The sequence below is a fragment of the Barbatula barbatula genome (assembly GCF_947034865.1).
Source record: "Barbatula barbatula genome assembly, chromosome: 4".
NCBI lineage: Eukaryota > Metazoa > Chordata > Actinopteri > Cypriniformes > Nemacheilidae > Barbatula > Barbatula barbatula.
Window position 1 is genome coordinate 4522937 of NC_136768.1, and position 25627 is coordinate 4548563.

Below are 25627 nucleotides of genomic sequence, written 5' to 3' on the forward strand. Positions count from 1 at the left end.
TGCGTCAAACTCTGAAGTTTCAGGAAGGCGCAGGTATTAAACTTACAGTTCTTAGTGTATGATGTTGTGGCTACTTAAATGTATATTTACTGTACTTTAGCAAATGTAATTCTGCATTAAAAAATAAAGTCTGCAAGAAACCTTGGTAAGTTAATGCACGCAAAAAAACACTATGGACGCAATGAACATAACACTGCTCGCCCAACACCTTTCACATTTACTTGAACTACTGGCTCACAAAGAATAATATTTAGACACACAGTAGACCATAAAACTACAATGGTAATATGTCTGCTAAGTTTACACCATATATAAAAATATGCTAGGTTTACTTGACTAGCATGCATTGATGTAACGTTACTTACATTCTTCCGGTAGAGGACACTCGAAATAAAATCACTCGAACAATCAATCGACACAGATTCTAGATAAATAAAGCAAATATGTTATTTCTGTATGTATTTTAAATATGTGAGCATACTCTACTAGAAAATCTTTATATTTACCGCTTCTTGATTCAGCTTGTTTAAGCGTCTCGCATCTCAGAATCCGACTGTGACGTCACGTCTAACGCAGGTACTGTAAGTTCAAAAGGGGGAAAGTTTCAGTTTAAACATCGTACAAGTGTCTAAATAAATTACTAATCAATAAAATGCTTCTTATTTAAATTATTTTGGATCCAATATTTTATATATTTTTAAGATTTGTATTCATTTAAACTCTTATTAAAAATGTTTTTACACAAAGAAATGAATGAGTGTATAACTGAAAAACTTTATACATACATATAAATTACGTAAAATAACATTCATATACCAGCTGCTGGTCTTTTCAAATACCTAATAATTAAGACATTATAACTGCAAAATGAAATCCTAAACAAACGTATCAGGCATCTGTCGTTTTTGTAGGGGGGTATATTCATTACCGTCTTATTAATTCCGTCTTATTCTTTCAAAATGATTACTTTGTACAAAACAGATAGCATGAGTTAGAAAACTGAAAAGCTTCCCAATTGTTTGTAGCTCTAATGAGAGTATTTTTTAACGATTTCTGACCTTGAAAACATAAAAGAATATTTACCCGACAATATCATATAATATGGTCTGTATATGAATCCTCCATTTATGAACCACATTGTTCAAATCTAAAATATAACAACAAACAACGATACGAATAAACATGTGTATACGTAAAGAATAAAGTCTTTATAAAATGTTATAAAAAATAAAAAATATATGAACGAGCAATGTTTCGTCACTACTGCCCTAAATCCCGCCCATACTTGCACGTATCGTAGCAACATGCCCCTACTCTCTCCTGATTGGTCGTGATTCCAGACTTCCGCCATATTCAAACCCCGTACTATACGTTTGAACTCCGACGTCTCTCTTTCCATTTATTTTTCCAAAATAATACGTTTTAAACCTCCTGGTCTATACATTTCGTAACCGCTAATTTCAGGTCCGCTTTTTGTTCAATGGAGGAAACAGACGGAGCTCAAATGACGACCGCAGAGCCGACGAAAGAGCGACCGCGGAGGAACAAGAGAAAGTCGGTGGCGGATGTGGACGCGTCCCCCGAGCGCACATTCAAACGGTGAGGAAGAAGATGTCATAATAAACATTGTTATTGTTGTTCTTCGCGTTTATCTACGCCGCTTCTATCACTTTCTAGACTTTGTGCAACCGTGGTGCAGAACTAAACCGCACATATGTCTGGTCAGGCAGAAAACGTTAGTAAGATGCTTGTATGTGTGGTGTTTTTAAAATTCATTAATGAGTTTAATTCAGGAATGATGTTCGACGAACGGTTTCGTTAAGGAACTCGTTAAATGCGTTTAAAAGTGTTAAATTCAACGCATACTTTCGCAATATCTCGACGCAAACGAAAGCACGACAGCAGGGGAGCACAAGCAATGCTTTACCTCCACCACATGGTGGGGCTGTAGTATTGATAAAGAACAGCATGAGGCACCAAGACGTTTTATAGTGCCTTCTACTTTAAAGGGATAGTTCATCCAAAAATGACACAATCTGACATCATTTACTCATCCTCAGGTTGTTTTAAACCTGCATAAATGTCTTTGCTCCAATGAACACGGAGAAAGATATTCGGAAGAATGTTAGCAATTGTCAGTTCTGGGACATCATCCACTACCATAGTAGAGAATAAAATATTGTATTTTGTTGTTCTGTTTAACACATAGTAGAGAATAAAATATTGTATTTTGTTGTTCTGTTTAACACATAGTAGTGAATAAAATATTGTATTTTGTTGTTCTGTTTAACACATCATGAGATATTTTGAAGAATTTAGGAAAACAAGGAGTTCTCGGGCACCTTTAACCACCTTTAAATTCTTCCCACTATGGTAGTCAATGATGTCTGTTTACTGAAAATTACTGACGTTCTTCCAAATATCTTTGTGTTCATCGGAACAAAGTAATTTATACAGGTATGAAATTACACGTGAGAAAATGATGAAAATTTTGGATGATCTATCCCTTTAACACACCTGTGACCCATTTGTCAAATTTCACCTAATCCTAGTTTCTTCACTCTAAAATCTTGACCTGGTCCAAATTTGTCAAAGCTTTTATCTCCAGGATTAGGCACGCATGGTGTGACCTGTCTGTCCCAAGGCATTTATGACCTAATTCAATGACTTCTCTTCAATACATGCTGTGTTAAAGAAGGTGTTTATCTTTAGATCATATCAGATTATAGCACAATAGAACCAATTATCATAAAGACACAATTTTGCAAGTATTACGTGCAAGAGTTTTTCCTAATATAGTGTGCTAGATCTTGGCATTACTAATAAGATGCATATTAATAAAATAAATGGATATCTTGAATTATAGTTGTTAGTTTTAGCTTATTTATTCGTTGTTTTACTTGGGAGAAACACGGCTCTGTAAAGGTATTGAGGACATCTGATAATCTGTTTAAATAGATTTTGCCTAATATATCCATGCTATATCTGAAAGAAGCCAGGCAGATGGATAGAATCAAAACATGATTTTATCAAAGGGTCAAATAACAACAAGAGTTTATTTTGGCGAAGGGGCTATTTTGTTGTCTCGTGGCTTTGGTTGCCTTTTTTGGATCAGCAGGGTTGTATGTGATCCCATTGTCCCCCATGTTCACAAGAAAACTAAGTTTAAACTGATAACGTGGAAACAGATTTTTTATTTTCTAAGCAAAAAGTGAGCGGCGAAGCATCTGGTGAAAATCCCAATGCAGTTGTAAGTGGCTGCTTAGTGTCCCAAGTATAAAGAGGCCACCATCGAGTTTAAAAATAGCATCCCAGCCAAAATTCGGGTTCCTAGATTGTAGTGAAAAAAACGTTTTAAACAATCTGTATAAAATTGATGCTTAAAAGTGACGATGAATGAATATATAATGACCAATAGTTCATAACTTTTCATGCAGTTTGACTATGATTTGTCATGCATGTTGTTATGTCATGGAAAAATGTAACTCTTAATGTCTTGTTTTCATCTAGCTTGTACTTCAATGATCCCCATGGGATTTAGTTCATAAGAACTGAAAAGACGTAAACCAGAGAAAGTTGAGATAAGAGCGCAAATGCGTAAACTGCAGTCATAGTGGGGTGTCATAGGTGATTAAGGTAACCGTTATCCAATTTCAGATTATCTTCAGATTACCCTTTTGAGAGCCTGTGCGTGGCCTTTAACAAGTTTGTTATTTATGATGTGTCATTTTTGACAGGGGGACCCATAACAAAGAGAGCGTTTGAAGCCCTTATGTACTGATCTGAATGAGTAAGTGACGTATCATTTCTCCTAGGCCACTTCTTTGTTCGCTACGTAAAGAGCTGTGAAACAGAACCGCGGTAGCTTGTGTGAATCCCCTCTAGTGTTTTACCACCTTAACGTCAGCCAGGTTCTCACATGGAAAACAAGCTTTCCTGTCGTGCATCACGCAGAACATCTCACCGGCAGATAGCCAAAACGTAAAGTGAGAAAACGGTACACAGGAAGTGTAATTTTGTTTATGTAAATTCTTACCCCAAGCAAGAAAAAAAACACAGTGATGTCACCGCACAAGTAGACAAACGGTATGTACAAGCACTATTCCCACACTCGTATTGACACTGGATCCCGTGATCACTTTTGAGTGTAAATAGTGGTTAATATGATGACGTAATGTTGTGCTGGAGTTATTAATACAGGGCAGGTCTAATTTTTAGTCTAGTCTTTTGTGTGTGAGAAATGGGACTGGTGTGTTTGTGGGCTGATGTAACAAACTATCATAGGGTGTGTGCATGTACAATGTGTCCTACATACATAGCTGTGGTCCATTTTTGTCATTCTGAACACCTCGACATTCCAGTCTTCGTGGCAGTGTGAAAAACACAATCTTATTATACAACACAGACTCAGAAAAAGACCTTCCTGTAAGACATTTTCTCACAATATACTTACTGGATCTTGGTTATGAGGCCTTAATGTAATTACCACTAAGATCATTATTAATACTTAAAGACAATAGATTTATTGGATGTTGCATTCAGCCGAACATTTTCACCTGTAATGGCGTTTATTATGAAATGTCCTGCGATACAGTTTTCCAAACATTTTGTTCATTGTGTGAGCCCTAGTTATTTATTCTGACATGAAAAGTAATAGAGCCTATGTTTAGTATGTACTTTTTAAACGTTAATAGAAAATGCAAATCAAAAAATATTGAATTTGCCTATTTAGAGTCAAACTGAATATTCAGAGGTGAAAACGAGGTGTCCTAGTTTGCATTTCATTTTCAGATAGCTCTGAGGCAGTATGTATGTTCTCATTATATGTCGCAATACTGTACTACACACCCCAAAGTATGAACTTCTGTCCCACCACTAGAGACTTTGAGGATTTAGTGAGCAGACAGGCTTGTTTTTATTTATATAATTTAAATATGCCATCTACTTTTACTAAAGTCAAGGGGGCATTGGTGCTTGGGAGGTCATTTCATCACGGCATTGGCAGCATTGTTTGACCTACATTTTTAGACCACTGATGTCTTTAGCTGTTGAGACCACCCATAGTAGTTTTTTTAGTTTTTAAGTAGACACCGATATAGAATCTCCCTCACGAACGCTTACCGCTCTATCAGATGATGTCACACCCCGGGTTTACCTTCAGATTGTGGTCACATCTTCTCATATCTTACATTGTTCTTTAGAAACATATAGACCTGTGCAATACATCAGTGTGTTTGGATACAATATTAAATTGTACGGCAAGTCTATGACTCGCATTTGAAATAGTATTCCTGTGAAAATGCTCTCACTTGCTACTTTAACACATCCTTTGTATTTACTTCAGACACACAGTCTTAGATCACACACACATAACACTGATTGCATCACCTGTAATCGTTCTAGATTAATGAATGATATGAACATAACCTTAATAGAGAGAGAGAGCGGAAGAGGGAGGAGTGTCTGTGAAGATGCTTACAGAAACTCCATCATACAGAAAACTAAGCTTGAATACACATATGCGCTCTACACCTTTTGAAGGGTGTGCCAGGCCCCTAGAGCTGGAAGCAACCGGAGAAGTAGCTTTGTCCCAGTTTCACCGGCCTTCCAAGAATGTCTAGGAACACAGAGTGTACCTAGATATAATCTGTAAGTAGTTAAAAGATCAAATTTGATTGCATCGTAGACTGTGAAATAACTTTTTAGAAATAATTGGTTACTGCCAGGGATAGTTCACCCCAAAATGAATATTCTGAATTTTCATGCTCATGTCATTTCCACCCTTTATGACTTTCTGTCCTCTGCAGAATACAGAAGATAATATTTTATCAAAGCTGGCCCCCATTGACTTTCCATTGTATGGACACAAAACCACATCTCGAAATATCTTTTGTGTTCCGTAGAAGAGTCATGTACAGGTTTTGGATGATGTGAGGGTCAATAAATGATGACAAAATAATTTATGGGCGAACTATCATCCAAAATCAAAAACCCAGCATTAGTACCACAAATCCATTCTTTTTGGCCACCCAACTGAGTGTAATCCATGATGATGCAATCATTTATCAGTAAATCTCAAATGTGATGTTTTCCAAAGTTTTTTCAGATAAGATTTGATAGGGCCGCCCCATTAGCAAGGCTATAAAAAAGAAGCAGATCTTCTGAAAAAGGAAGCAGGGTGTTTTTACAAACATGACCTCGCAGACAGGTGTCACCAGTCCCCAAATAAGGGCCCCGCTAACAAAGAGGGGCAGTACATTTATAAGTATGTGACACTGTTGAAGAGGATGTGATGATGGACAAAGTGGAGAGGTGGCACATGGGTGAAGGACAGGCCAGAAACAAGTGTCTTTGTGCGAGTTAGAGAGATCAAGGCAGAGTGACGCTCTCTTCCTCTTTTCTCTCTCTCTGGATTGACTCTGCAGGCAGAGATGCAGCATCACAGGAGACAGAGCTACGCCAGGCTTGGCGTGTGGTATGTATAGGATGTATATGGTAAAAATGTACATGGTGACTGAGGGTCTATGTTTGTGGTGATTTCTAGTGGTTCGGCACACTGGCATTGTGGGGGCAAAGGCATACCAATGGAGATTTGGCTGCACTGTGTGTATTCTTTATTGCACAATCGTGTACGAGTTTGGTTTGATGCATCTGGTCGTTTTGAATGCTAAATGCTTTGTCTTGAGTGTATTTTAACTGAGGAGGTATGGCCTACAACATTTTTGTGTCTTATCGTGTCTATTTCTCTCTGTAGGCCGTCTTTAAGAAGAGGAAGTTCTTTCACATTTTTGACACCTGGACCCCAGTGGGATTTCACTTTGGTGAGTAACCAATGACATCAAATGTACCTCAATATTCTCTTGTGAAAACTAAAAACAAACTATAGCTCTGTTCTGAAACCTAGTGCAGCATCTTAGGAGGCAAGGGACCTTTTATGTGACTTATTTAGGGCTGGCTGATTTAGCGTTCCTTAAAGGGATAGTTCACCCCAAAATAAAACATTCTGTGTTTATGCTCATGTGGTTCAAAACATTTATTGCTTGCTTTCTTTGGAACACAACAGAAAATATATCTATGAAGAAATGTCTCCTTGGTTTTGTGGCCAACGGTTACCAACGTTCTTCAAAATATCTTCTTTTGTGTTCTGCAGAAGAAAGTTATACAGGTTTGTAATGACGTGAGGATGTGCAAATAAAAAAAATGTTTAGGGTGAACGATATTAAATAAAGCAACCCACAGGAGACACAACTTGCAATAGATTCTAATAGAGTTTGATGTATCTTGCCAAGCATTTTTTAGACTTAAGTATTTTATCAATACTCTTCAGAATAGAATGAAATATGTTTACCCAGCATTCTTGTTTACTTATTAGCTTCGATGTGTTTTTGGTAGGTTGGTTGCAACGCAGTCTGGGAAGCAGTTAAATGTTGAACATGGGGAAATGTACATTTGGCCATTTGTGTCAGAGAACTATACCTTTTAATAACTTAAAATACTGGATAGTATAAGGCAGCTCACTAGCTTTCTGGTCTTAAAGTTCATTTTAATGCAAAGGAGAGGCATTATACTAGCATATTAGTCAAGTCACAGATTGAATATGCTAGAAGCTAATTAGACATGACAGGATCATTGTGTTCACTTTCACAGTATCAACCCATGACATCATATAGCTGGCTATCCCATTTTTAGTTAACTTTGTAAGTTAATTTTTTGTTTAGAAGATTTATTCATCAGATTTCTTTTCTTGTTATTCATTGTGTAGACATTATATGTTTAACAAAAATAAACTGGAAAAATAATCCTCACCAACATGTAACAGGTGACCTTCTCCTTTTAAATGACGGGAAGATCCCATCTGTGATCCAATACGGTTCACTAATTTTCATGCCTCAAAAACTCTTAAATGCTATAGCCATAAGGTCATCTTTGTAAAATCTTCCATACTTTTTCCTCTGCGTAAATTCACCTTGCCCTTTACAGAAACTTTGGCAGATATTGTTTTCCACTCAACCATCACACTGTCCAAGAGCTAATCCACTCACACACGCTCTCACGACATCGCGTGCCTCCAGACCCGAAAATGGCCACCAATAATATCCCCAGACTTCTCTCCCTTACCCAAATTTCCATCATGCTCAACCCAGCACAGTGCTCGTTCCCACTGGATCAGTTAAGCGCCATTTTCAGTAACTGCAAACTACATTGTGATTGAAAACAGAGTGCAAGCCGATTAGAAAGGCCCGGAGCATTCCACAGTTTATGAAAGCCAAGCGAAACTCAATCCATCTCTCGTCGGAGGAAAATGGGGGGGATGTAGTGACGGGAAAGAAGTCGGGACCCTTCATCCCGTGCCAGAAGACTTCCTTTGATACGTTTTCTCTTTTTTTTATGAATACACACACATTAGCTCATCCAGTGGGCACATGGACCTCATTAGGCCTCCAGGCTGTGCTCCATTATCTCACCTTCAAAACCCTTCAGGGGTGAAGAGAATTCCTCCTTGTTCTTGTCCTGTTCCAACTTCTGCAACATGAAAGCGTAGAGTTGTGTATTTAAATTGAAAGTTGACAGACCGAATGTGAAGATGCACGTACATGCAGATCACTGCGATTGAAGTTTGGCAGAAGGTTGCGGGGCCATTTGAGGATGATTTGAGATCCTCAGACATTAGTTTCCATTATTTTCAGCCAGCATGTGTATTCTGAAGTTATCTGTTGCATAATTTCCAGAGGTTTCTGTTCGGTCTCGGTTTCTCGTAATTATTCTGTTAAGTAATTCAAATGACATATGAATGACACACTGTGTTAACTCAAATAAGCGTCATTATAAAAATTACAAAAGTAGGTTTGGTGTTCAGACTGTGGCGTGGTTTTTTTATGCGCACCGTCTGGATTAAGTGTTAAATGCAGACTGCAGGTGACAGGAAAGTCTTAAGGCAGCTCCTTTAAGAAGTATAAAAGATGTTAAAAGAATAAGGATTAAAGGATGAAAGAACTGCACTTTACCCGAAACCGAAAAAGGTTTCCATTAGGACCCAAACGGAACAGTTTTGTGACGGCCTGTTTCTAAAAGGCCAGCAAAAATATGGAAAGACACAACAGAGTAAAGAACTTTGATTCCCAGGGAACTTAGATACTGATGGCTTTGGATAAACATAAATGAACGTGCATGCGAATCAACAATCAACTTTCTTGTGATTTATAAGGAAATGTCATATAAATAGTGCGTTACAGACAGTAAGGGGTGTTCAAGGAACCCGGCTTCAGCCAAATATTTTTTTGCAATATGCAGAGTGTCCCAAAAACGTGACTTTGATTGAACTTGTTTCTGATAATCCTGTTTTCTTTTGTGCCAACAGCTGTTTGGACGTTCATAAGTTCTTTGCAGTAATATCCATTTATGGTTTGTCCTCCAGGAGAGTGTTCAGTTTGCTTCTCACAAGCCAAAACATACCCAGACTGTCGATCACTTTGACCCCCTCGTCTCCTGGTTCATGTTTTCGTTCCTTCCTTTTGAATCTTTCATTTGTGTTTTGGTCTGGTGCTTTTTTTCACCCCATCTGTTGGCTTTGCTCGTATAAAATGATGTCTTCATTCTGTTTTCCATCTTTTGAGTAAAGTTTTGGCCCTCTTATTTTATCGCTTAAAAATAAAACTTCTGTCATTGACTTGCCCGTGCTGTATCTAAACCCGAATGCTCTATAGATCTTAAAAGTTCACCTGCTTGAAGATTCTTCAAAACTTAAAAAATACAAGACATGGGTTTAATACTCACCAAACCACAATGATTTCTTTCCTCTCAGACAACACAAAGACAGTCGCTTATCTTTGTTATCCATTGAAACGTTCAAAACCGAACACTATGAGTGACCTGTGATTTACTCAAGGCAAGGCAAGGCAAGGCAAGTTTATTTGTATAGCACATTTCATACACAATGGCAATTCAAAGTGCTTTACATAGAAGAAATTAAAAATATCCATTTGATAAAACAGTTAAGAAATAAGAAAAATAAAAGTAACCAGTTAAGAATAAAAAAATAAAATAACATAGTTTAGAAGAAATAAGAAAAATAAAAATTAACCAGTTAATAAAATAAAATAAAATAAAATATAGTATAGTTTAGATTAGATAATCAATAAAATAAAGTACAGCGCAAACAGTCGGACGGTCAGAGGCACAGTGGCACATTAATCAAATGCAAAGTTAAACAGATGTGTTTTGAGTCTGGATTTGAATGTGACTACTGTAGGAGCACATCTGATCTCTTCTGGAAGCTGGTTCCAGCTGCGGCTCGCATAATAGCTAAATGCAGACTCTCCTTGCTTAGAGAGAACCCTTGGTATTTCTAGCTGATGCGATCCTAATGACCTGAGTGTTCTTTTGGGTCTGTATTCAATGAGCATATCTGCAATGTATTGAGGTCCTAGGCCATTGAACGATTTATATACCAGTAGTAAAACTTTAAAATCTATCCTATATGTAACTGGTAGCCAGTGTAAAGACCTGAGGACTGGTGTGATATGATCATATTTTCTGGTTCTGCTCAGAATCCTTGCCGCAGCGTTCTGTATGAGCTGCATCTGTCTTATGGTCTTTTTGGGAAGGCCAGTAAGGAGCCCATTACAATAATCCACCCTGCTGGTGATGAAAGCATGCACTAGTTTCTCTAAGTCTTGACTGTCAACTAAAACCCTCCAATCAGAGTCTTGATTAATTCCACCCATTGTCCTTGAATGGAGATTTGCTAAATGATAGGTCGTCATTTATTGTTTTCGTTTGTTTGCCGACTTGTCCGCTGAGAATGGGCCTGATGTTCATTTAGTTTAATCTACTCATTACTTCAATCAAACCCGACGAGTGCTGGCTGCAAGGTGTTTGGTTTGATCACATGTCAACCTCACGTGTGTTTTTACCCTGTAAAGCACACATTAGCTTATAAAGATGTTAGTTCTGTTACGTTGAGTGTGCTTATGTTAAGAAAAACTTGCAAAAAGTATAATCTTACACAAAGGTGCTTTTAATGTCCTTAAATGAGATTACAGTGAATAGTGTTATTTCCAGTATTCGGGACTGTACGTTCACTTTTTTTGCACATAGCACACGTCCTACAAAGGTTTCAAGTTTTGAAGGACAGGCCAATACGTTTTAGTATATCTCTGTTATCATCATCATCAAAGATCACAAATGCAGGTCATCACATAAATAGACAGGTAACTGAAAAAGGACATTAACGTCATACAAATTGATAAATTAGGACCCAAATTCGTTCAGAGTTCTGTATTTTCAATGTTTTACTATACAGTAGTAAATATACATTTGTCCATAAAAATACTGTAGTATACTACAGTTTTACTACATTATAGTACACAATCATTTTGCTGTAGTTTAGTGTTTTGAACCTTACTGTAGTAAAAAGTACACTATAGTGTATAGTGTAAATATTTTTTCATCTGGTTGAAATTAATGGACTTTTGTTTTGACGGGTTGTCACAAGGACATTTACATGGTCATTTAGCAGACGCTTTTATCCAAAGCGAATTACAAGTCCATTGAGCAAAAAGCGATATGTGATACAGGACGCTTGAGTTTCTGTGTAGATCATAGTTCTCTAGATTAATGAACTCCATGCTGCCGGAAATAAAGTTTTTTTTGTCAAAACGACAATAAATAGTGGTGCGGCATGAATTAAAATCGCACACAATTGAATACAACGACAAACGCACATAACTCAAATAGCGGCTCTGTCTAATGCACCTGCCAAACTGGATCCCACACGCGAAAAACTATTCAATTTATTGACAGATTTTTTTCATAGTACAGCCCTTAAGTATGTTTGCTACCATTTCAATGCTTATCTGTCACAGTGATTTACACCTTCAATGCTGCATTGCATTTGTGAAATATTTGGGCTCTTTTGATGATTTAGGGTGCTTGATAGGGTTAAAGTGATAGTTCACCCGAAAATTTTAATTCTGTCATCAGTTACTCACCCTCTTGTCATTTCACACCTATATGACCTTTCTTCCGCAGAAAACAAAAGAAGATTTTTCAAGAACGTTGGAATGCAAACAGCATTGACACCCATTCACTTCTATTGTATGGACACAAAACTAATGCAAGTGAACGGGTGCCAGTTAACCAAATTCTTCAAAATATCTTCTTTTGTGTTCTACGGAAGGAAGTCATGCAGGTTTGTAATGACATGAGTGCAAGTAAATGATGACAATTTTATTTTGTGGTGAACTATCACTTCAAGGATTTGAACAAACAGCAGTAAACTTTACCATATAATTCGTTCCATATATTTTTGACGGATGTGTATGATACCTCCATTTGTTTGGCTTGTGACAATCGAGATGTCCTGTAGGCAACTGTATTGAGAGATTCGAGTCATATGAAAGGCCCAGAATATCAGAGACGAAACGCCTCTTAGAATAACAACCACCCCTGTCGACCTCGTGACCAAAGCAAGTACCACTCCAGATTCCTTCTGAAAAACCAAAAAAAGGATGGTTTCGTGATAATTTCAAAGAAAAGGTGACGTTAAATGAATTCCATGTGGACTTGGTTATACGGAGGATCTGGTGTCTTCTTGTGAGGTTTATAAAGCTATAATTCAAGCACCACCATAACGGTCTAAAATAATCGTTTTGTGGAGTAGTTTCTAAATGGAAAAAGGAGTCGGAAACACAGCAATAATAAAGAAACCCTGAGGGTTCTCCGTGGCCACCGTGGAGCTGCAGATATGTTTATAACCCTTCACACCCTGCACTCCACTCCACAGGTAGAATTTTCACTAGCCAGATGCTCCTCCAGCCCCCGACTCACTCACACAGGTGCTAAAAGGCCTCGGGGATAATGATGTCCTTCCTGAGTCTGGCCGGAATGCCTTAAGAGCCATTGTATCCCCAACCTTTCTGTACTTTGCATACTTTAAGACACCAAAGGAAAAGTGTAGAGGAGTCAATAAAAAAGCAATGTTTGGTTTCTTCTCAAGGATGTGTTTTACCCAGTAGATGTTTATGGACTTTATTTCTGTTTCACAGAAACGCAAACGCAGAGAGAAAGATGACGTCGATGCAGTCAGCCTATGCAGCTTCGACTTTAAGGTAAGAAACAGTAAACAAGACAGGGTTTGCTGATTTATAAAAAAAATTATATGACTCCCTAAAGTCGGCTAGTCCACATCGTTCCTCAAAACAACATTAAAGTATCATTATAACATCGAGAAAAGCCAACACACAAATGTCCCGTGCTTCATACGTCAGTTCAATCCAAACAATCCTCCCCGAGAAAACATGCACAAGAATTCTTGATTAAAATCACGTTTGTTTGTGGCAAAAATCAAAGGCAACCGTTACAAATTTAAGACGGTGGAATTTAATCTTAAAAACTTTCCACAGATAATCCTGAAGGCCCTCGCATTGGAAATCATAAACGTTTGCTGATTACTGTCAATAATTATCCTCATTTCACAAAGGTTTAATTGAGACGTGTGTGCTGACATGTAAACCAACAGAAGTTGTGTAAATTGACGCCGCGCTGACCTCGACTCCCCTTTCGCTTATTTTTGTATCTTTCTCAGAAAACAGTCGTATTATTGATTCACGTCCATGGCAACCGAACAACATTATTACAGTTTATTGAAAGTTCACTCTGAACACACCCAGATCTTTGTTACCAAGTCGAACAACACATCACAAGAAAAGTGTTGATCGTTTTTGCACTTGTGAGATTACACAGCTCTGATTCAACAGCTTTCATGCCCACAAGGAACGGAGACAACTTGAATGTTTTCATGAAGATACCAAACAAATGTTTTTATCATCCACGCATTTGTACAAAACATTGAGGTCAAGTTTTTTGGTATTTCTGTTTGAGGCAATAAATCAATTTTAAGTATTGTTAGCATCGATTTGAAATGTTGTTTCAGTAGTTAAGACGGTGTGAGACTTTGTGCATGGTGTAGCTTCACATTATAACACAATCAATTATTTTGGATTGAATACAATTTAAGCTCTTTCAAAAAGCTTTAAAACATCAAGCTTAACTTTTACCTAATTCATTAGACATAATTCACCCACAAATGAAAATTCTTTCATACATTTCCAGATATTTTGAAGACTTTCATTGCATGAACACAATTTGCTTGGTGTTTTCCAGAAGTTATACAGGTTTTAACAACATGATGACGATTTATTTTAAACTTTTTTTATTTTTTGTTGAACTATCCATTTATAGTTGTGTTTAGCTAGAATGTTTTTTGTTGTGTTTATGTTTTGTACAATTTGGGAAACAGGCTGCAATAATGTTTAACAAACAGTCTAACAGGTCGATTTGACGCTTAAATTGTATTTAATCCTAACTGAAGTCTCAATCCACATCTTTTAAACATTTCAGACACCTGTGCATTTTGACCCAGACTATTCTGGGTTAAAACTTGTTTCGCTACACCATGCAGTAAACATCAGCCCCAACCCCCTTCCACACAGGCCAGCTGAGAATGCATGCCAGGGGGAAGGGAAGAGCTAAGTACCATCACCTGTCCTGCAGGTACCCCTTCTGTCCCCCTCCTTACTCCCCCGAAGGGTCGTGCATGTCTAATATATTTAGTATAAAATATACAGGATATAATATTTGCCTTAAATGGTCAAACTTGAAAGTCTCCAATGACTAATTTACTCTTCGTAGTGTGATGCTGACTAAACACCGATTGCGAAATATGAAGTGTGCACAAGCAAAATGGAAACAACCCGTAAGTGTGTAGGAAGGTCCTGACTGTATTGTGTGTCGGACTGGAGGGGTGTGTTAATAGTTACCTGCTCTGTTTAGTGGCAACAGTCTCTGTTGAGGGTGCGTTGGCTAACTTAAGACATGAAAATTACTCAAAATTAGAATGATGTGTCTGTGTGTCTACAGATTTGCAATGCATGTTGAAAATTGGTTGGAAGTGCATGCTTGTTTTGGCATTTCAGGTAAACAGACTCCTATATACACATATATATACACTGTATATATATACTGTGTGCATATATATATATATGTACACAGTATATAAAATATTATATGCACACAGTATATAAATATTATATCAATTTTCGCAAATTTCTTACTATCTTCTTCAGCAGCCCTCTAGCAGCTTGTTCAATGTTACAGATGAAGATTTCATGAAAAACATCTGGTCTTAGTGTGGTAATGCACACTCACTAGCTTACAGTGTAGCCCGTACCTCGTACAGGCTTGTCTTGAAGCCGCACCTACGTTACAGTTGATGAACTCTTTTGGCGCCCTGACAGATTTTCTTCATCCGGTCTTAATTCTCTTGTCTTTACAACATACTCTTAAAAAATAAGAAACTGAAAGTGGTGATTTATTAAGAACCCACATCGATGGAAAGCCGATCCAGTTTTGCACTGTCTTGTTTCGTGTAGTGCCATTGAATGCGTATAGATAAAATATATAGCTTGAGTGCACTTTAAGTAATTTAAAAAATTAGACATTTGCCAACAACAAAAAAACCAGGACAATCATATTGACTGCAGTATCAATGCATCATCCACCAGAGGGCAGCACTGCGACCCGCACAGTTCCGCTCACAGAGCTTTCAACAGAGGTTTATCATATCTAACCATAGAGTTCAGGCAAGCCACACAGGGCCCATATAAAGTGAATCACGGCAGTGTGCTGTGGTTTGGCTCTAAAGCAGGAGTGCTGTGTTTGTGCTTCACACCTAGATGTCCAGCTGTCATGTGTGTCGAGGTGTTAGCCCGCAGGGGGCTGAGCCGCACGCTCAACAATATGGCCAACACACCTCTTGTGAAAACACGCCGGGAACTGTATGAACGCATCTCCCCACGGCATGAGTAATGGAGGAAGGCCACTGTTATGATTTGGAGACCCACCTTTACATGTACCGAACTTGATTTTGGTAGGCACGTAACGTGGTTAGGCAGGTAATGTAGTTAGGTAGGTAACGTACATACGTACGTAGGTAGATTCACAAAGCATCCTGATCCGAACACTAATGCATGTCCTGTTTCACACTCCTATATTGACACAGGAGGGCGAGCTTAGACCCCGCACATCATCCCCCCATTTGCTTAACACGCATCCTGACCCCTTCACACTTTTTAAAATAAATCTTTCTCAAACACACCGACTCCTTGTGCGGCTCCAGTCAGTGCCATTGCTGACAGTGTGGGAAGAAAGCAGTAAATGTTTTGGGTCCGTATGCAACACACCCCAAGAGTCTTTTCGGGTCACCCAAACGTAAAGAGGAACCGGCAGTGCGGTTTTGTGTACAGTAAGAACAGCACTTTTGTTAAGCAGAATTTTTGTTTATGGCGTGGTCCGGGTCAGTTTCTGGTTCAAAACAGTGAAACTTTTCTGTGACTCATCAGGACGCCTCCCAGCCCCAAACTTCCAATACACAGACATCCACAGTGCTCTCTGTGTGTGTGTGTGTGTGAGACCCGCTCGGCTCTGATTGATATTGTAATCGATCGTCCTTCCCCCATCCGATCACAGGGTGATAACGGCCCAGTTCTTCATTAGGCAGATCTGAAAGCAAATATTCCTGCACTTTACAACCTTCATGCAAGTCAAACACACACACACACACCAATCCACATCGCAAATAGCAACAGACTTGCTTTCACTAAGTAGACTCAGTTTGAATGCAAAGTGATGAAGCTGAGAGAGTTTGTTTGCTTTTATCATGGACATGAGGTTCAGCATTAGTTTCATTAGGATTACATTACAATACAATACAATACTGTAAAAATGGTTGGTTCAACTTAAAAGAAAAAAATAAGTGACCTGGTTGCCTTAAATTTTTTACACAATTCAACACAAGTTTGGATTAAATAATTTAACTAATATTTCTAAGTTGCATTGTCAACATTTTAAATGTTTTAATTTAACGTTGTCTAGCCCTTAGATAGTTTTTAATGATCGAAGCTGAATATTTACTAGTGGTCATTATTATTTAGTTGTTGTACTTTATAATAATAATAAAATTATTAACAACAGCAATAATAATAATGATAGTTCTGTACGTCATTACTTCTGTATTTTTGTAAATAATTTGTTTACATACTTTAAATGTATATAAATAGTTAAGGAACACTAAAGCAAAGACTGTTATGGAGAACCAACTCATATAGTCTTGTTTTAGATTCGGTAACACCTAGTACATTGTGCTTTGTAAGATACTTTGTCTGTCCTGAGTTTTCCCCGTCCCCTCCCCCTGCCTCGTGTCATTGGTGCATTTACAGTCTGACTCCGCCCCCTTCAAAACTCTATATGAATACTCCCTGCCTCTCACATCCCTAGAACAAAGTAAGAGATTGTTAAAGCACACACCGACAGTGTGCGTTCAGAAGTTAGAAAGCTCCGCTCATGCGGACAGTAAGAAGACTTTAAATGGGGATTTTTCGTATACCCCTTATGTTACAGCGCAGTTTTATTTAAGAATCATTTGTGGATTATTGCCGACTCTTGGAAATAGCAGAAACCGACCAGTGGATTTTACTGAAAGAAATGGTGGCTTACGATGAACCTTGTGTGGTACCTATCAAACGGACTTTACAGAAGATAGACTACCAGAACCAGGCTTACAAAGAACTAGAGGTGAGGCCCGAAAAGCAGATATACTCAAGATTCTCCCCCCTCTGTTTTGTGTGATTAAAGCATGTTTGAGTTTGGTCTTTATCAGCAAAGTCAGAACCTTGCCCTGTTTTTATCTCATGTGCCGTTTAAAGGAAAAGAACCACAGGTGTGGGTGGAGGTGAGACATGAGTAAGTGTAAGAGCGCTAGGCAAATCGAAGAGTGCAAAGGTCTTCTCATTTGAAGTAGTCACCCTGTTACTAGACTACGGTTTAACCGTTCACCTTTCAAGGGTTTTCAAATTCCGATGCTTGTTTTGGCTAGTTAATGCACCCAGACAGGAAGCTTAAAACCTGTTTGACTGCACAATCGCAAGCAGGAGATTTGGAGGTATACGAAGTCTTTCAGCGTCCCCCCCAAGCTGTTTTAAAGTGCTAGAGCACGCATAGATGAAGAGCATTCCAGCGGTTTAAAAGCCTGCACGCAGCCCAGGTGTGCTGTTTGGCCCCAGACGAAAGCTTCAGAAAGATTTTACTTCTGTACCGCAGGATGCTATTCCTCTTTGCGGTTGATTCGGAAGTGGGCAGACAAATTGGTTAAGTTGTGGGGAAGGGAAAAGCAGAAGTTGCACTTTTTGAATGAATCCGGAGGAACTCTGGTTAGGTTAAGCTAAGCTGATGGACATTTGTTTAGTCAGAATAATGGTCTGCTTCCGCTCAATACATTTTAGGGGGTTTATGACGTATTGTTTGGTTTGAAGAACAGGAATAAGTGCAAGTCGTAGAGTTATTGTATTTAAAGCCTAGAAACCAACTTCAGAGTTCCTTTGACAATAAAGCATTGTTTTATACTACAGTAGCCATAGTTAGATTTATGAAGGAAAATGATGACTGCAAATATGAATCGATTCATAATTCTAATTATGGTTACTACTCTTTAACTGGAATAAAACCATGGTTTATTATCCTAAAGGGGTCTACAGACTGATTCTAACTAAAACCCCAACACTACCCCATCAGAAAAATATTTGCATTTGAAGCATTAAATACTTAAGCATTATTAGAATTTTAAAAACGCTAACTTGATTTATAAGGACTTTCCTAAAGTCAGGTTTATCAGATTAAGTTCTTTGTCTTTAAAGTATATCTAAGTAAACGCACACATATTGTTACACAGCAGTAGTTCCTGTGGGGGAGGCTTACCCCGTTAAAATCTACCAATGCTACTCTCCTCAGGGGTCCCAGGGCAATCCACACAACCAGAAATAGCCATACTATCAGTTTATCTGTCTGCCTACATGTTGCTCTTTCCACTTTATAATCTGTCATTTACAAAGATAAAAAGAGTGGGTTGTTATTACAGGGTTTTCCTAAGAGCAGAAAGAACCTAATAGATTACACACGTATTTGTAATCTGTTTGTATACGTTGTATTCTTGTGATCATCATCGAATTTGTAAGAAGAGATGCACGGATTGGCACTTAAATCAGGCTACTTCCTCTGCGGTCATTCTCACCACATCTTCTAGTTTTGGGCCACCGTGGAGAAGGTTCAGATGTGGTCTTCATGTTTACTTCCATGATGGAGGAAGAGCAAGCGGTCTAGCAGACCGGGTGGCCACGTCCAGTTGGACCACAGTAACTTCTGCTCAAACTAAAGTCGCAGATCTGCTAAACAGCTGTCTGCACCGGTAAAATGGTTCCCCGCTTGCATTCGGCCAAGATGAGAACAACACATCTCTTTTTGTATGCTCAACAGCTGGAAAATGAATTGAAATGTGCATTTTAAAAAGCGCAAGAACATAGCGTTTTTGTTCCAGCCGTTGGAAAGACGCAAGCACTTTGGACGACAAAGGTCACATTGTGCTCTGGAGAAGTTCCTCTAGTCTAAGATCAATGTCTCGGTTCAGTCTGTTTTGCTTAGATTTTTTTCAGAACTAGGTTTGTTGAGGTTGGCTGGAGGCCCAGTAATTATGGATATGGGCCTTGAAAGGCCTTCCCCCCTTCTACAGGGGGTTCAGGTGTGCTTGTCGCTCTCACGCGAGGGCTACGAGGCCTGCCCCAACACGAAGCCATAAACAACTCTTAATTAATGGAGGAAAGGAGGGAGAAGCAGAGAGTTTACAAGGCTCAGGTCAACACGGTGGTCCCTGTAACCCACATAAACACATACAACTCGAGCGAGTAAATGTATCTGGGCTAAATGAGTACAACCGGTTTGATGAGAGGGTCTGGTCTGTTGGCTATAGTTAGTGTATTAGGCTGAGTGTGTGTGTGAGACAGCTGACAGAGGAGTTGCCTACATTCCAGTCATGCCTCTTGAACCCTTGGTCCAGGGTCAGAAAGGATCTCTGTCCGTGTGTATGTGTGAGTTTTGTATTGATGGGTTCACTATACGGTGATGGGCACAACAGCTGCTGACTCAATTCAACCTGACCCCCGGTTGAGCCTTTCACACCCGTTCAGAGACATATGTGTGAGATGGCAACATGAGTGGACTGTTTTGAATTGTAAACTTTCTGTGTTTGGAGTAACGCTGTTAATATATCACTATGGAATTTTGTGTGGTCACTAGGGGGTATGTGCGGCAGTTACATTTTAACGTTTATTTCCTCGTGTCTTGTAGGAACCCTGTACAAAGCGCGTGCGGCCGCTGGGCCGAGTGACCTCGCTGGCAAATCTCATCTCTCCCGTGAAGAATGGGGCCGTCCGACGCTTCGGCCAGACCCTCCAGGCCTCGTTCCGGGGCGACGGACGGTCTCCGGGCGTGCCCCAGCAGAAACCCTGCAGCAAGGCGGCAGCCCCAACACCGCCAAAACGTCGCAACAGCACGCTCTGGTCCGAGACCCTGGATGTCCACCAGAAAGGAACCTTCTCCACAAAGGAGATAAAGAGACAGGAGGTGAGTAAAGCTGGAGCTGCAAAATCCAGACAGGACCAGAAAAACCAGACTATTAAATCCAGTCTCATTCCCCCCGCCAGACACTACCGAATGAGGCTTGTGTGACTTATTAAACCCAGAGGCAAGAGGCTTGGAAAGCGCACTTCCTCTCGTTCTGTTTTTATTCTCTCGCTCTACCTCTCTTGAATTGGCTATGTTTATTTGGCGTGCGATCATGGCACGTGACAAAATAGAGCAGAGGGAACCAGACGTGAAGTGCTAACACACATTCAACAGTTTGAGGCATATACCTTCGCCTCTCATTCACAACAAGCATTTGTAATAAGACTTCACAGTATAGTGTGACCCCTGAAACATTTCCCACCAAAGAGAGAAATCGTGCAGGAAAACAAGCTTACTCTTGTCTAGACCAGTTAATGTTGATAGTTAAGCTAAAACATGAGCATAACAGTAAACCCTTTTATATTTTCATTCTCTCCAGACCATTTTTGAGCTGTCTCGTGGAGAACAGGACCTGATTGAAGACCTCAAGTTAGCTCGAAAGGTTTGTCTGTTTTACATTTTTGGTTTGTACATTTAAAGCAAACAGACTGAAAAAGTTCTTGGCTGTACGGATGCATTTGCTTGCTCTCTTCATTTATAGCCAAAATGTCCTTCTCTGTGAAATATTAGAGGCTGTATCTAGTTTACTCATGTTTTCATTTGTGTACAGGCGTACCATGATCCGATGTTGAAACTCTCAATCATGTCTGAGGAGGAGTTGACAGCCATCTTCGGAGACTTGGATGCTTATATTCCTCTTCACGAAGGTGAATATCGCACAAGCATTTAGTTTACTCGCTTGTTATATATGAACACCAGCAGTGCTAACTCAAAATCTACCCATTCAGATCTTCTCGCTCAGTTGGCCAATGCCACAAGCCCGGACGGTACCGTGAGGCAGATTGGCAAAATTGTAGTGGACTGGGTGAGTACTCTTATTCTTTGAAATGAAACAATACCTGTTGAGTGTTGCAGGAGTGTTAAGACTCTCTCTCTTGTTCCTCCAAAGCTGCCGAGGTTAAATGCTTACAGAGCATATTGTAGTAAACAGTTGGCCGCCAAAGCGCTCCTTGACCAGAAGAAACAGGACCCGAGGGTTCAAGACTTCTTGCAACGTTGCCTCGAATCGCCTTTCAGCAGGAAACTAGACCTGTGGAGCTTCCTCGACATCCCTCGCTCACGACTCGTCAAATACCCCCTTCTTCTCAAAGAGATTCTCAGACACACACCGCCTGATCACCCAGACACGGCCAGCCTAGAGGAAGCGGTAAGTACAGACACCTCTAGGCTTTCCAAAAGAGAACATTTTGGCGATTTGTTTGGTGTTAATAATGTTTTTATTCCAAATTTCCAGATAAGTATCATTCAAGCTGTGCTGGCTGATATTAACATGAAGAAAGGAGAGTCGGAGTGCCAATACTACATAGATAAACTGGAATATCTGGACGACAGACAGAGAGACCCGCGCATCGAGCAGTGTAAAAGCCTGCTGTGCCACGGGGAACTCCGCAACAAAAGCGGCACGGTGAGTTGGTCTTGTCAGCCTGAATCACTCTGGGACAGATTAGGTTGAGCTTTATACAGGGATTTCAAAAGAAAGACACACAACTTCCAAATAAGGTTGAGAGACAATGTTTTTGAGATGACCACGGAGCAAAAAAGAAACGTGTTAAAAATCTTTGAAATCAACTTTCAAATACATTAATAACCAGATCTGTTTTCTGTCATTTAGAAGTTGCACGTGTTTCTCTTCACGGAGGTTCTCATCTTGACGCGGCCTGTGATGCGGAACGACCGCCATTGCTACCAGGTGTACCGTCAGCCAATCCCAGTTCAGGATCTCGTATTAGAGGACTTGCAAGACGGAGACGTACGCATGGGTGGATCATTCAGAGGGGCATTTAGCAATGCAGATAAAGGTAAGAGAAGATCTCCATGTTGAGAGCTAGCACATGTTTTTTTCTATCTGCTTTTTGTCAAATGCTCATAATTTTCCTCTTCTTTTTAGCCAAAAACATCTTCCGGGTTCGCTTCCAGGACCCATCTCAGGGCCAATCCCACACGCTTCAGGTCAACGACATTTTCCACAAGCAGCAGTGGCTCAACTGCCTCCGCACCGCCATGTCGGCCTACAAAGACACTGCGCTCCCCGAAACCGAATCCCCGTCCAGTCCTCCCAGCGCAGATGCGTGCACCAAACGCCGTTCATCTACCCTCTCCTCCGTAATGCACGTGGAAGAGGCGGATGAGAATTGCCCACAGAGCGCATCTTCCGCCCCTTCCTCCCCCAGCTCAGAGGAGCCGCCCAGCCCCACGCCCTCTGCAACCTCCACCCTCTCATCCTCCTCGTCGTCATCCTCATCATCCGGCCCCTTCCTGTCTCGCAAATCCAAAAAGGACAAGCGTTCACTCTGCTCATTGGGCAAGAGGAAGGAGACCATGGTGTAAATAAAGACTTTGAGGACTGAGGTATCCCGTGCGGAGGACTTGTATTTATGTGTGTGTATGGAACGTGTTTCTACAGCAGTGTTTGTGTGTTACTGTCCACAATGGCAGCTATTATTTCCAAATCCCACCCTGAAACCATCCCAGGTCCACGCGGGCCAAACCAGTACCAGAAAGACAGTATTTGTGAGGCGACTGTGTGGATCGAAGACGGAAGACATCCCGCACACAACCACAACTATTTGTGTGAAAGCTTAAGATCGCACGTTAAGTCTTGTTTACTGTTAGTTTGGTAATATTTTATTTTATTAATATTGATTTTTTGTAATTAAAGTTTTACTTTTTTTAAACTTCTCAATAAGATATTTACTGTAGCTCTTTTTTTTGGTTTTATTCAAAAGCACTGTGGTTAACTTTTAGCTAAGAGAAAATATGAATGAAAGGAGAGACGCCGACTGAGAAATTATGATATCCCAAGCAACGATTCATAACTCCACCGGAAAGCAGGTTTTATTCGTACATTCCCATTTGAACAGATGTTTTATCAGCTTTAAAATCAGATCGTTGTATCAAAACAAAGAAAAATCGCTACATTCAGTAGCCGAATGATTTTAAGTGTCCAGACGGAAAATCAAATCTGAGCCATTTTTCCAGACCCCCTAAAAGTTATGGATGAATATTCAAATGTAGCATCTTGCATGGAGCTTTACCTGTTGAGTCCTGCCTATTATCATGAGGGCCCAGTGCATGTACATGCTTGTCAAAGCAGAAACGTTTATGTGGAGAAGACCGTCTCGTAGGTGAATGTTGAATAAGGTTTTGAGAAATGTTGACGTGAGACTAGAAGGATACTTTGGAGTAGCATTGGACACGACTAGAGAGACTTGATGACTGGCACTACTTGTATGTTTGTAGTGTCTTCAAGAAGTGGGAAGGTTTGGTAATGTTTTTGAAAAGAAAGATGAAAAGTATGTTAGTGCCAAGAAACTGTGGAAGGTTAAAGAATGTTACGACCACTTGATGTTTGTAAAAGTTTGTAATTGAAATCGATGGATGTATATTTTTAAGAAAGACTGCCTTGGCTTGCATGTATGTGGTGTAATATAATATTACTGAAAAATAAAGGTCTGTGTAAGATTTGCATCTGAAAATTCTGATCTTTCTCCTTTATTCTGTGATGTGCATTTCGGTTATAACCGAATATAATGTTGGTTTTACGCTTTTACTCTAAAAGGCTTTCATCCAAAGCCTTTTAGAGGCATCTTAATGGTATCTGAACATAAAAACGTCATCCGACAAAGTCATAAATTCCTTTCAAATTCACCAAATAGCACAATGGACACACAAATTCACCCACATGAGAGTTGCTTTGCTTTGTCCAGAACTACTTCCATGGTTGACAATGAATCATTCAAACAAGCTTCAAAAGAATCTCCACACGGGCGACGTGCCCAAAACATCTTCCATTTTAAGTATTTGGATGATGCTCTGGATCTGTATATTATCCACCTCCACTGCTTTAAACTTGGCAGTTGTATAGAGAAAGTAAGTCTGTATTAAACACAAGCCTTCATTTATCTCTCCAAACCTCCCGACTGATGGTATTTACCTCTGCTAATCTCTATAGTGGGAGGCCTTGAAACAAATGGGCTGTCAGAAATCACTTAACATATCCGTTGACGTGTTTGGAGTCTGGATTTGTATCGCACAAAATTGCTTAGTTTCTAACAATTAGGCCGTTTTTTTAATGCTAAAGCTGACGATGCTTACTAAGAATGCGACCAGTTATTCTTTTAACATCACGTCCAAGCAGTTCATGAGCTGGACTGATTTGAATGCAACAAGTCATTGTTTTAATAGTTTTGGATGGTCAATTTGGCCTCGCCGCGATCTCTACGTTTCAGGTTTTATGGAGAAATTTCCTCATGTCTGCCGGATAACAAAATTCTTAGAACGTTCGCTCATTTTACCCCGGGTGCCTGCCTGCTGCCGATTTACCCTAATAAGCCGTAATAAAGATATAACGTAGATGCTCATAACCTCTCCAGTGTGAGAATAAATACAGGCATTTATGAGCGAGCTGGGTTATCATAAAGGGGCCTGTATTGTGATGCAACACTCTTTACATTGTTCCTTGCTGGAGGACAGGAAACAGCATTTATTGAGTCAAATGGGAGGAAGTCAAACAAACATATAATGATGGGCATTTTACAACTGCGGACAGACAAAACATTTACCAGTAATTGACTACGGTTTATGGGGGTTTCGAAGAGGGCAATGTTTCACAGAACCCTCCCAAGTGTTTTTTTCCCATCTCATTTTGTGTGTGTCTGAACACAGCATCACAAAGCAGCAGCAAGAGTTTGTACCTCACTCAAGTGTGTGTCAAAACAAGTGCAAAGACTCTCGTCTCCAAAATGTACAAAAACAGACTAAATCATTGCGGTTACATAACCAAATGAGTCTTCACTGTCTACCTTTAAAAAAAAATTGCCATGTCGGTCCAGTGTTTCTTGAATTTCAACAAAATCAAACTTCAGTGACGGATGTCATCCAACAGCAATGCGAAAGACTGACAGCACGACAAGACACATGAAAAGAGTGATAAAATCAAGGTTTCATACATGTGCAA

The 25627-nt window shown here is 39.6% G+C and overlaps 1 protein-coding gene across 4 annotated transcripts; it reads left to right on the top strand.

Moving 5' to 3' along the window:
• The first annotated feature begins 1320 nt into the window (after positions 1 to 1320).
• net1 (neuroepithelial cell transforming 1) lies at positions 1321 to 24143 on the top strand. Of its 4 annotated transcripts, XM_079454606.1 has the most exons (14): positions 1321 to 1599; positions 3511 to 3636; positions 3738 to 3790; positions 6426 to 6475; positions 6755 to 6821; positions 13047 to 13109; positions 20233 to 20508; positions 20990 to 21052; positions 21221 to 21317; positions 21399 to 21475; positions 21560 to 21817; positions 21905 to 22075; positions 22283 to 22469; positions 22559 to 24143. In XM_079454606.1, the coding sequence occupies exons 4-14, from the start codon at positions 6432 to 6434 to the stop codon at positions 22996 to 22998; spliced, it is 1743 nt and encodes a 580-aa protein (XP_079310732.1). In that variant the 5' UTR covers positions 1321 to 1599; positions 3511 to 3636; positions 3738 to 3790; positions 6426 to 6431; the 3' UTR covers positions 22999 to 24143. The 4 variants fall into 4 exon arrangements, with proteins under 4 accessions (XP_079310732.1, XP_079310730.1, XP_079310731.1 ...); XM_079454605.1 differs by lacking the exons at positions 3511 to 3636; positions 3738 to 3790 and having other exon boundaries at positions 1349 to 1599; positions 22559 to 24142; XM_079454604.1 differs by lacking the exons at positions 3511 to 3636; positions 3738 to 3790; positions 6426 to 6475 and having other exon boundaries at positions 1333 to 1599; positions 22559 to 24142.
• Positions 24144 to 25627: the final 1484 nt, after the last annotated feature.